Source organism: Leptomonas pyrrhocoris (assembly GCF_001293395.1).
Source record: "Leptomonas pyrrhocoris isolate H10 chromosome Unknown, whole genome shotgun sequence".
Classification (NCBI taxonomy): domain Eukaryota; phylum Euglenozoa; class Kinetoplastea; order Trypanosomatida; family Trypanosomatidae; genus Leptomonas; species Leptomonas pyrrhocoris.
The window spans coordinates 376829-388584 of NW_015438387.1; the positions used below are offsets into that span (position 1 = coordinate 376829).

General features: G+C 53.8%; 5 protein-coding genes across 7 annotated transcripts; all 5 read right to left on the reverse strand.

Annotated features, from left to right (window-relative positions):
* Positions 1-292: 292 nt before the first annotated feature.
* Positions 293-1629, reverse strand: ABB37_09463 (hypothetical protein; the record flags this gene model as incomplete). The annotated part of the gene is made up of 1 exon (XM_015808936.1): positions 293-1629. Exon 1 carries the CDS (start codon positions 1184-1186, stop codon positions 293-295), a length of 894 nt encoding a protein of 297 aa, XP_015652649.1. The 5' UTR covers positions 1187-1629.
* A 1121-nt stretch (positions 1630-2750) lies between these two features.
* Positions 2751-3957, reverse strand: ABB37_09464 (hypothetical protein; the record flags this gene model as incomplete). Its single annotated transcript, XM_015808937.1, has 1 exon — positions 2751-3957. Exon 1 carries the CDS (start codon positions 3840-3842, stop codon positions 2751-2753), a length of 1092 nt encoding a protein of 363 aa, XP_015652650.1. The 5' UTR covers positions 3843-3957.
* A 1857-nt stretch (positions 3958-5814) lies between these two features.
* ABB37_09465 (hypothetical protein) lies at positions 5815-7992 on the reverse strand (the record flags this gene model as incomplete). Of its 3 annotated transcripts, none has more annotated exons than XM_015808940.1 (1): positions 5815-7992. In XM_015808940.1, exon 1 carries the CDS (start codon positions 6505-6507, stop codon positions 5815-5817), a length of 693 nt encoding a protein of 230 aa, XP_015652653.1. In that variant the 5' UTR covers positions 6508-7992. The 3 variants fall into 3 exon arrangements, with proteins under 3 accessions (XP_015652653.1, XP_015652652.1, XP_015652651.1); XM_015808939.1 differs by having other exon boundaries at positions 5815-6571; XM_015808938.1 differs by having other exon boundaries at positions 5815-6544.
* A 1196-nt stretch (positions 7993-9188) lies between these two features.
* On the reverse strand, positions 9189-10157 carry ABB37_09466 (hypothetical protein; the record flags this gene model as incomplete). The annotated part of the gene is made up of 1 exon (XM_015808941.1): positions 9189-10157. The coding sequence occupies one exon, from the start codon at positions 10155-10157 to the stop codon at positions 9189-9191; it is 969 nt and encodes a 322-aa protein (XP_015652654.1).
* Positions 10158-10321: 164 nt separating this feature from the next.
* Positions 10322-11212, reverse strand: ABB37_09467 (putative trans-sialidase; the record flags this gene model as incomplete). The annotated part of the gene is made up of 1 exon (XM_015808942.1): positions 10322-11212. The coding sequence occupies one exon, from the start codon at positions 11210-11212 to the stop codon at positions 10322-10324; it is 891 nt and encodes a 296-aa protein (XP_015652655.1).
* Positions 11213-11756: the final 544 nt, after the last annotated feature.

The following is an 11756-nucleotide window of genomic DNA, read 5'->3' on the forward strand; positions in this document are numbered from 1 at the left end:
AAAAGAGAAGTGCACGAAGAAGCGGAATTACACTATTTCTTTTTTATTATTACGCAGCACGACATCACGGAGTGGGTGCGCAGAGTAGAAGAAAAAGCTGACCTCTCCCTATCTCCTTCATTTCGTTGAATAGATCCTCGAACGTACGAATAACGCCACAGATTTTGATTGTCGTTGATGTTGTTGTTTTTCCTGTCACCGTGTGCGGACTTTTGAGATGCAATAGTTAAGTACGAAGCGAGAATTTAAAAAAAAAAATATCTTTGACCATCAGCGCCACTCTTGTCGCATCCTACTCTGTATGACGTCGACGACGACGACCAACGTTGCCGTCTGGGGCCGTTGCGTCATCGCCGCGATCGTCGTCGTCGTTAGAATCGCGTCGGCGGCGGCGGGCCGGTCCGGCGTCGGGCTCCCGTGCAAACGCCGCCCTCATGCTGTCGCTGCTGCTGTGGCGGCCTCGCTTTCCTCCGCCTTGCCCGCGCGCCGCAGCAGCACCCACCGCCGCCGTCGAGCGCATCACGGCTTTTGCCGCACCGTTCGAGTTGCCTAAGGTCGATTTCGCGATTTCCACTCGACTCAGCGCACCGACGGAGCAGGCGGAGAAGACGCGCTCACTAGGGCTAAAGAAGTGGATGCGGTAGTGAAACGCAGGCGAAGTGGCGCCTTTGGTGCCGACCTGATACACAGCGGTGGAGGTGCTACCCATGTTGGCGTCTGACCCACCATTACTATCCCCCTGGAAGGGGTTGATTAAAAACTGGTAGGTGCGGTGTTGCTCGCCTGTCGCCGTTGTCGTCAGGAGCGGAGATCCGGGAAAAGAAGCCGGCGTTGTGCCCATTTCAAAGCCGCCAGACGGAGATGCGCTGCTGCCGCCGCCCATGTGGGGCGAGGAGTGCATTGGGGTAAGAACAGCCACAGGGCTGCGGTGTGCGTTGGAGCGGCGCTCCAGTCCGAACCCGTCGAAGAGGGAGCCGCCAAAGGAGACGCAGTGCTTCAATAATTCACTTTCCATGTCGTAAATACCGACTTCCATCCGTTGGAGGGCGGCCTCGACACTCTCACGTCGCTGCATAATGTGAGTCAGCTGATTTTCCACCGCGGGGGGCAGGTACACCGCCGCCTCCTGGCGCAGCAACTCATCGGAGCTCACCGCCTTGCTGCTGCCATGTTCACGGCGACTCATTAGGGCGAACGAAGCTGCGTGGCCGTTTGATTACTAGAACAGTGAAGAAGGAAATGAACCGCGAAACAAATTTTTAGATTGATCCACAATTGCAGAAGAAAGCGAGTTTATTCAATTACCTTTTTCCTTTCCTCCGTCGAAAGGAACACGTGCTGGCACACGAGTGCGAAGAAGCGGAACAACAAAAACCAAGGAGAGAACACGTATACAGCGCGCCACAGAAAGAAAAGATGCAAATATCTGCGTGTGTCGCGGAATAGCCACCTCTGTATGGCGAAAAGCGTATTTTTTATCTTCAACAGTATGATACCGTCGGTTAAAAGAGAGGAGACGCTGCCTCTCAGCCGCCTTGCCGTCTCCTCAAAGCGCAGAACACCCACCGTTGGGATACTCCGCGTCTCTTCTTCTACGCTGAGGGTTGGAAAAAACATAAAAGCCGGCGCTTGTAGAGACACACGCACAGCATGATCAGAAGGGCGAACGTGTGTTGATGATGATGTTCAACGCAACGGAGAATCACAAGGTAAAAAGAAAGAATGCCGAATTAATTTGCTAAGACAACGACGCCCATGGGAGGATGGTGTGCGTCAAGTGGCATAGCCAGATTTTTCTTTTTTTTTAAGGAGGCATATTGCTTCCTTTCCATTCAACACTTTCTTTTCCTCTTTGTTAACGCAAGTTCGCTTTCGCTGCTGTTGTGGTTGCCATTCCAGTGAGCAAACTTTTTCAAATTTTCTGTTTACGGTAGATAGAGAAGCGGCGGAAGATAAATCCTCGTAGGCCGCCCTTACTGTGTAATATAGCCGTTGACAGACCGCTTCTGTTCTTCTTTGGTTTTCAGTTGCCGGGGTGACATCAACACACACAAGCAGACGAACCTTTGTGAGTTGGACTTTTGCCTGCACGTTGCGGGTAATACTCGTTCGGAAAATAGTGAAAAAAAAAAAAGAGATGGCCGCAAAGCTCCCTCTTAAATAATAATAATAGTATTAGTCGCACCTTGAGTTGCATTAACAAAAGGGAGTGCAGCGTTTCCACGTGCGCATGAAGAGAATAAGACACATTTTTAGTGGAGCACACGCCGCAAGCTATCTGGAAGCTCGCCGTGTGCACCACGTCAGTTGCTGATCTTTTGCTTTTTATGAAACAGCAACTAAAAAAAGGACGAAAAAAAGGGACACCTATCACTCTCTTCGCAAAAGCGTTGAAAGGAAGCAGCCGCATGAGGCACCGCCTGCGTTGCCTTTTACAACGCTAATAAGCGTCTGCGTTGCGCTACAAAATGTGCGCTGCACGTGACGTAATAATAGCAACAATAATAATAATAGTACCAACAACGGAGAAGTTTGAAATTGTGATGTCGGTGGAGACTGGCAAAGAAGAAAGATACCGTGAATCTTCTCCATTTTCTGTTGTGTTGTGCTTTCTCTTAACGAGACGGCTCGGGGAGAACCATTGGTGCTCTCTGCCTAAGCATGAGTGCGATCCCCATGAGTGCAACGGATGCCCAACTTTGCCGTCGCGTTCTTCTTGACACAGAACAAAAGTAAAAGTGAATGTCCACCTACGCAGACGGGCTGTCTTCCATCAAATCCGCAAAGTCGTTGGCAAGTTTCACCAGCTCCTCCTGCTCTGTCAAGCCTTCCACGAAGCGAGACGGAATGCCAGAGAAACCGACCTGCGCTCCCACTAGAGCACCCGTCAGCATGGCACGTGCACAGTTCTGTCCGCCACCGTTCACCGCGTGCAGCACGGCCGACTCGAAATCGTTGTTAAAGCGCGCAGAGAGGTAGTAAGCTGCTGGCAGGACGTGGTAGACTGCGCACGGCATGCCGTACACGAGAGACACCTTGGAGGCGGGTTCGATGCGGATGTTCGACGAGTCGGCGGCTGCGGCGGCGCACGTTGACGGAGTAATGAGCCCATCCGGCGAGGAGAACTTACCGGCACGCGGGGGATCCGCGGAGCCCTTCGCTGGGGGATGCAGCTTGCCGGAGGTGACGGAGTGAAAAGGCAAGGCGCCGGAGTTCACCAGCTCAAACAGACGGTCGGTGATGCTCACATCCAACGGTTTCCCCTGCACAAGGAGCGCCAAAACAGCGTTGTAGGCCACCGTCAAACTCACCACAAGCTCGTCGTTTTGGGTGAGATTGGTGTTGCTGGTCACGTCTTCCGCGAGAGAGCGGAGGTCGTCGGCGTGCAGGACGCCCAAAGCGAGAACGCGTTCAATAGCTTCCGTCGTGTCAGCGTTGCTTCCCGTTTCGGACCACGGAATTCCAGCTTTGCGCTGCCGATACACCGCGCGAATCGACTGGCTGGTAGAGCCGCCAGGGCCCGCCATCGGCTCGCCGTTCATCTTAGGAAATAGTTCGTTGTCCAGCTTTTGACAAAAGGCGGCCTCGTTGTATCCTTTGCTCTCCACCACCGCCTGCATCGTGAGCTTCAAAATGTAGCCAGCCTGGGTCAGATCGCCAGCCTTGAGTGCATCGTGGTAACGTCCAGCAACTGGATTGGTGTAGCCGCTCACCCAATCCCCGTGATCCTTGTGCATTTCTTCCAGGTTATAGTACCAGTGCACACCCATGCCAAGTGCGTCTCCGATGAAGGCACCCATGAGCGCACCCACCGCGCGATCGTGCCGCGTCAAGCTCGGCATTGTTAACGATAGCAAATATATAAAAGAAAATCTTGCGATCGTGGAGAACAGCCACTTCAATAGTTTACGTCTGTCTGTGGGCGCTTGACGTTTTGTTGCAGCAGATTTAATGTTCTTTCGTGGGTGTTTGTTCGTTCGTTAGGCGGCGAGTCAGTAGAGGCGAGGGAGTATAAGCATTGAGAGACACCACTTCTCATCAGACGCAACATCGACCGTGCACGTCAATTGGAATTACACGACGTGGTTCTTTCCTACAACGGAGGTCGTGAAATAGCGGCGGCTGAGCCAGAGCCTTTTCCGAATCACTCGCATTGACGCAGAAGGAGCGTAACACACCACACACCTCCCCCGTCGACCACCACGAAGCAGTCGCGAAAGACGTAGTGACATAGTTGATCAAATTGAAAAGCATGACAATCAGTTCCACTTCTCTACAGCCGGTGCCGTCTTCACTCCCTCTGTCGCCGACACGAGAGGATTAACATAGCGCGTTCAGCAGCGCGCAACTCTTGCGTAGCTTCGGCACCAGAGCAGCACAGGTGTCACGCGTGCACTGGTTTCCTTGACTTCGCGTAGTACGTCCCTCGCCACGCACATTCCACGTGCGCAGCTCCGTGCAGCCCAGCACGGCCACTACCTCGGAGGCATCAGACTCGGCCCACGCACAGCGCGCAGACCACGGCGAGAGTTTGACCTCACCACGTGCAGCGCACGCTCAAGAAAGGTACACTCAGATTCTGCAGAATCATCACGCGACTCCGTTGCGCACGCCACACCCAGGCGCACCCCCGCCAATGCAGTATTCAACCACAGCGTGCGATGGCTCTTCGGAACTACCAGAAGGTCGAACCACGGCATTGAATCCCACCGGGGGGACAGCCACGTACACCTCGGATTGTCCCGTTCTCCTCCGCAGTCACGCACTATCTCACACACCTCAGGATCCCGGTACACATCTACACGCAATACAGGGAGCAATAGTGCGTTGCAGGCTCGCGCGCACGCCGCAGCGGTCCACAGGCTCTCGCGACACGTCAAGGCCGTCGGCGCAACCAAATGAAGTGCGCATGGCTGGTGCGTACGCTGAACACCCACCATCGAGACTCGACACACACACAGACACACACCACGGCACGCTCCGCACACCCAGCAGCGCGCAACTCTTGCGTAGCTTCGGCACCAGAGCAGCACAGGTGTCACGCGTGCACTGATTTCCTTGACTTCGCGTAGTGCGTTTTTGACTCTACATGCGGGTTCTATTATCGAATGCAGCTTTCAGTTCTTATGAAGTCTCGTGCACGTCGATAATAATATGTCACCCAGAACAGTTTTATTGGGGGTGTTTTTTTTCTTCACGCCGCGCTCCACTTCGATTGCGGGCTCGTACGAAAAGAACAAATACAAATATACATCAGTTGAGAGGACAAGTTTTGCGTGTGAAAAGAGCCAAAGCAATAATATGAAAGGTGAGGTATTGAACTGTGATGAGAAGTGAAAGAAGATGCGGCAGCGATGGAAGGAAAAGTGGGAATGCAAGGTCGCCTCGACATGAGTAGAGAAGCACCGTGTAAGGAGCCGCTGACTTACAGAAAGCCCAACGAAAAAGTAGTACGTCTTCAGAACGATGGATGATTCTTAAGCAGTTTTCTTCTGCGTGCTGACCTTCTAGAAGATTTACGCATTGCGTGAAAGGTAGAGATGTAGACCTTTTTCGAAGCTCTACGCATCTGATAGTTGTGATTAGGACAGATGCAACGTCAAAGAAGTACCAGAAAAAAAAAGGAAGTGCTATAATACATAAAACATTAACGACACTCTTCCATCTCAGCGACCGTTGTGCACATCAAGAAAGAAAGATAGTCATCGTGCGAAGCGTAAAGCTTCCAACAAAAGGGGGAGAAAAGGGAAAAAAAAAGAATAAGATAGTACCGCCAAGAGCACCACAGGTAATTAGAGCTCATCTCCGTACACTTTAGTTGAGATGCCCCTTCGGTAGTTCTTTCTCCCACTGGTGTTCGTACGCATGCAACAGCTCTGTCCGCTTCTGTGCTTTAGCCTCCTCGGAGTCCTCGTTCTCCTCAATTTTCCTCAACTCTGCCGCAACAGCGGCGGTGTCTGCCTGGGCATCCAGCACTGCCTTACGTGACGCATCCATCGTCTTTCTCAGTGCGTTAATATGGAAGATGTCGCCGTCGCTGTCTTCCAGAGCCATCAGGTAATGATCCTTGCACCCCTCTGCCTTGTTACACAGATGCTGTTGCCTGTGCTGTGCGAGAGACATGATTTGATCTGCAGCGTTATCGATAACTTCAACGTGCTCGGTTGTTTCAGGCGACGCAAGGTGATGCACAGACTCGATAGAGGCGCCTCGTGGGGCAGGTCGCGTCGAATTCGATACGCGTGGTGGTGGCAAAGGCGACAGCGAAGTGGACTCCTTTTTCTTCTCCGCCTGCTGTTTGCGAACCCACTCCACCATGTATTGGAGGATATCCTCTGGTCTATCGCACATGGTGTCCGTGACGAAATCTGTGAGTACTTCCTGCAGTGTGGCACGCAGCTCGTCTTCATTGTGAGCATCGTGCTTCTGTGCCGTCGATGAGCTCGCGTGACGGAACGCGGAAGGCTGCGACGCCTGCGGCTTGGAAGTCAGAGACATTGTCTGCATTAAGAAGGGCTTGAGTATTACAAACTGATGGCAACCCTGTTTAGCCAATGTGCAACAATGAAACTAAGCGAGAGATAATAAGGGGATAGCGCTGAAAGGTAAGTTGAAATGTCAGAAAACGGCTCTAGAGTTGAAAGACACACAGAGCACACTTTTCCTAATAGCATAAAGGCGACCGCGTTGCAACGAAGCTGAAACAGCAGTCGACACCATTTTGTTTTGCTTCTCTTTCCGTTTGTGGCGTTTCCGGTTTAACTTGAAGGAAAATACGAGCAGACGCAATAGCAGCTGGCAAAACAGGGGAAACAAAAGAAAAGATACTATTGTCATTCCTACGGCCCATGACCGTCAGAACCACTCAAGTGTACAAGACAGCAGGGAGAATGCGCGCAGGGAGCGAAGAATGGTCGCCCGTCCGCCGCACAAAAGCCGGTGAAGGCCGGGAGAGTGTAGACAGCCTTCTCATCCGCTTTATTCACCGGTGCAGAATAGCAACGCTCTGGGCACGAGTGCGCTCGAGGAGATCGAGGTTGAAACCACTCTGCGCCTAAGTGGGAAGAGTTCGACGGTGTGTTTCCCATCCCTGAGCTCTGTTGAGTGGCGGAATGCAACTCAGCGCATTCTGCCGTGTTACCAGGCAACGGAGACAAACGCGTATCTGCCTCAGGGCTTTCATCCCTGGCTGTCCACTCGCTGCTTTCCGACGGTACAGACACCAACGCCGCATCGCGTTCAGGCGAAAACCTCAGCAGCTTCCAGTACGGGGACGCAGCGTCAAGAACCCGCCTCTCTCTCAAGCAGATAGGCCGTCCTGCAGCTGTGGTAAAAAAAGTCGGTACGTACAAGGTGACAAGACGTGAGGCGCCAGTTGGGCCTCGATCTTTCTTTACAGATGCAGCAGGACTTATGGCGCCTACACCAGAGAAAGGGACGGTGCTGCTTCGAGGCCGGTACTGTTCATCTTCGCGGTCGTCTAAGTTCGCGCTGTGCGACTCCATCGCGCCGCATTTCACTTCACTCACTCGACCACTGCCGGCGCTTTCGTCCTCCAATTCTGATGCTTCGACTGCAGGAGAGCAAGAGAGTCTTTTTTGTTCCTGCTTTCCAAGAAAGATGTTGCTGCCGGTGTGCGAGATGCATTCCGTTGGTGTTTCGGCAGTTTCACAAGAGAGGCAGCGCGATCGCTTTCGCTGCTCAACAAGTGCGGCATTGTGGTCACCCTTCGGCACGGTATCGGTTACGCCTCCGACGGCAGCAGCGCAGGTGGGAACCCCACTACCGACGACTGAACTTATCGCGCCAGCTTCGACGTCATCGTACTTTTTCGACATCGCGTGATGTTGGTTCTTTCGGTGAATGAACCGGTTTTTGTGTGGTGGAACTACTGCGGATTAGAATGCAAACGTTGCAGGAAAAAGAGACGTCTTTTTGGTGCTTTTAGGGTATTATGAAGCTTGAAGATTGAACGAATGTGTCAGCTACATCTAACGCAAAAGGAAAAGAAAGAGTCGTGAAGGATGAGAAAAGCGAGCAGCGAGAATAGATGCAGCAAAACAGGAGACGCTAAACAAAAAAAAAGATACAGATGCTTATGCCATTAAACTCTTCATAGCACACGACAACAAAGAAGGAAGGGGGGCATTTGTAAGGGCTGATCGAACGCAATAGTTTACCCTCAATTCAAACCCGGTTCGATGCCAACGCGCATCAGTATCATTTTCCTGGTCGGGATAGCTTTTCTTTTCTCGTGCATTTGTTATCGTTGTTGTTTTGACACATTGAAACAACAGTGGTAGTATTACCCAACGCATCCACAAAGTCAGATTGCTGTCCCAAATTGTGTACACTCGAGAGGAACCAGTGAGTTCACGAACAGCAACTGAAATAACTCACTTGTGAGAAAACGAGAAGATGTTACGCGTGAACACACGGGTCTTGTCTCATTTAAAATACGGGAATAAGAAGGATAGGAAGTCAAGAGTCGAAGTGATTGCACGGCATTTAGGGAAATACATAACTAGCGAGTACCTGGCATCAATGTCCCCATCAAGGCTACTCATTGTTTCTTCACTATCTAGTATCTGCCCCAATTCCGTTCTTCTTTATCTGTCGTGTTTGTCGTCGGACTTTTTCTCAGAGAGTATCGCATTACGAAGTGCAAGGAAAACAAAACTCATGGATCTTTTTAAGGATCCCATGTGTCCCTGTCTCCCCTTCGCAAGTTATACCCCTTCGCCAAAGCCGTCGTGGGAATGTCGCGTTCGCGTGAGGGAAAATCCGCGACGTTGTCCTCAGACCGAATGTACCGGAAAACCACGTGTATCCCCTCGTCGCGGAGAAGTTGGTCCACCTGCTGTAGCTCGGCCGCAAGCGCTCCCGATTTCGAAATTCCGCGTCGCACCGCCCCCAGAACTGATGTGTTGTCGATCAATACAAACAATCGTCTCGGTAGGCGCTCTCGAAAAGCCAGCAGCCCCAGGTGCACCGCACGCGCCTCAGCCTGCATGATCATCCGCGGTGAAGAATCCCACCGAGCCCCCGTGATGAATACTGGACCGGCGCCCAGAAAAAGAACCGCCCCCCAACCCTGGAGCGAAGCATCCGTCACCAATGTGGCTGTCGGCTCACCCCCCGGCCGATGCACGAGACGCGCCTCGTTTCGGTGCAAGACCTCCAACAAATCAGACGCGAAAACCCCGGATGTAGGGCGTCATGGTGATCTTGCTCCTGGTGGTGATCTTACCTCTATTGAGGGAGCTCAGCTGGCGTCTCACAAACTTCAGAAACATGTAGTTACGAAACAGGCGGACGCCCAGCACCGCCGCGCCATAGATGGCGCGGGATGTAAAGACCTCCAAATCACCCACCGTCATCTCCTCGAAAGGAGGGGTCTCCCGCAGATGGCGCCATGTCTTTTCACCTAAACGTACAGTATGAGTTGCGTGATCAAAAAACACCCCGACGAATGTATATGACGCAACCGCAACCTCCGACTCACCAATCGTGACGCTGGCGTCCCGCGCGAACTGTGTCACACGCCGCGTCCAGGCCTCCACGGCCTTCAGGGGACCAGCAATTCTCACATTGTCTATCCAGACGTGGATTTTCAATGCCGTTGGGCAGGCGAAGGCGGCATCGACCACAGTGGGTACTCCTGCCAACGCCGACGTTAACAACTGCATAAGCTCCGGACTCGCAGCATACCCCATCGGCAGCCGCGCCAGCTCAACGAGGGTGCCGTCGTCGAGGCGGCAACGAAAAGCCGAACGCGCCTCCTCAGGCAGCGGTACCTGGTAAAACGAGGCTTTCAGGTCCAAATTGGATGCGCCTTCCTCCCACACAACGTCGAGGTATGCGGAAATGTGACCCAACGGCACGTCAGCCTCGTAGGAGTCCTCCAGGTTCTTCTCTTTCGGCCACGCGATAAACCTCCTACGTAGCCCCGAAGGTTTCTCCTCCACAACCGAGAAAGGAACGAACCAACCCCGCGTAGGTCTCGGAGACGCCGGCACCAAGACGCCTGCCGACATGAGGACTCGGGCATCACCTTCAAAAATCGTCCTGAGCGGTGACGTTCCTGGATCGAGCTGTTCCGGCGATGACAGTAAACGCCATAACTCGTCAAACCGCGCCTTGGCCGACGCCTTCATGCGTGACCGCAAGATTTCGACGTTCAGCGGCTGCACGTCCACGTTCTGGAGGGGGAGAGAACGTTGCTCCTCCTCACTCGCAACACGACTTTTGTTGGCTCGGCGGAGGACCGTGTGCCCTCCAAAAGCAACGCGCCGCTCTGGTTCCATCCAAGGTGCCTGACTCACTTCCGAAAAACCAAACGGTCGAGTAAACCCGGCAGCACGTGAGAATTCGTGAGTTCCGTGGTTTTTGGGCCCATGTAGCGAACCGTCGTCGTCGGTATATCCAGAGGGTCTGCGTGCTTCGCGAGAGCCACCACCGAGCGTGGGGGAAGTGCGTGCTCTTGGGCCAGCTGTGCCGCTGACTGAAGAGCTCCTCGCTTGATGGAGTGTGCTGAGTATCCGCGCTCGCGCAGACGCTGTGCGATTTGTGTCGTCGTGAGCCCAGTCAGCTTGCCGCTCTCCCCGACCTGAGCCTTCAACTTTCGCAGCTCCTGGGCCATGGGACCCTGCAACTTCACATACCGATGTGCGCGGTATGGATTGATCTTTGCCGTTTTTGGAATGGCTGCCCAGTCCAAAATCACCGACCCGTCCGGTTGTGGCAGCAGGTTCTCCCCTCGGAGATCCTTCACCTCCCCCCACCGCGACGCGGTCATCCATGCCAACTGCATCACAGTGGCGTCGGCCCACGAAGGGGCCCCTTCCACCAGGGCCCGCATGTCCGCTGGTGTGATCGGTGCTGCCTGACGCACCTCCTCCTTTGCCTCGCGCTTCCGGCATCCCGCCAGGTACGCGTCTACCACCGCTATCTCCCTCGTGAGCAGGGACTTCAGTGTGGTGCCGTACTGCACCTTGGTAGAGTACTTGAGCTCCTTCGACTCCAGGAAAACCGGCACCGCGTCGAGGTTGAGCGGCAGTCCGGCTTCGAGGCAAAACGACTGAAAGCCTCTGAGCAGTGATGTGCGCTGCTCCCATGTGGTCGGCTCGTACATGTCTGCCGCCACTTCGTTGACCTGGCTCCTCAGAGCCGACAGGTGAGGGGGCACCGCCTCCAACCCGTCCCAAAACATTCGATGATCGTTTACCGACGTTCCCGGCGGTAGTGACGAGTGCGGCCGGCTTGCCACCCCTCCGAAATTTGTGTGCGGCACCAACTTTGCAATCTCCACCAATGTCGGTCGCCGAACCTGTGGTCGACTCACCTTCTCCAAGCTCGCGGGGTCCGTCGACCAGTTTCCTACCTCCGCCGCTGCCTTTCGCGGGGCCAGAAGACCCTTTCGTCTTGTAGGCGTCCTTCTTGCCAGACAAACGTAGAACTTTGAGGAGCGGGTCGAAATTGTACGAGTTCTCCTCGCACGCCTGCAGAAACTCAGTCTCCGTCATCTTGTACGAGGATCCATTGACCCTGTAAAACAACGTCAAACCCATCCTGCGCCCAGTGCCCTGGTGGTCAGCCCAATACCGCGGGTCGGCCTCCGCCGCCAACAGCCACCGCAGGACCGCCTGGAAGGCATCATTCACTGGCGCAGTGCGGGGTGCCTCGCCGCGAAGAAAAATGTGCTTCAGCTGCTTCTCAATCTCGTAGGGAGTCTTCCCACGGAACCAAGGACGCCA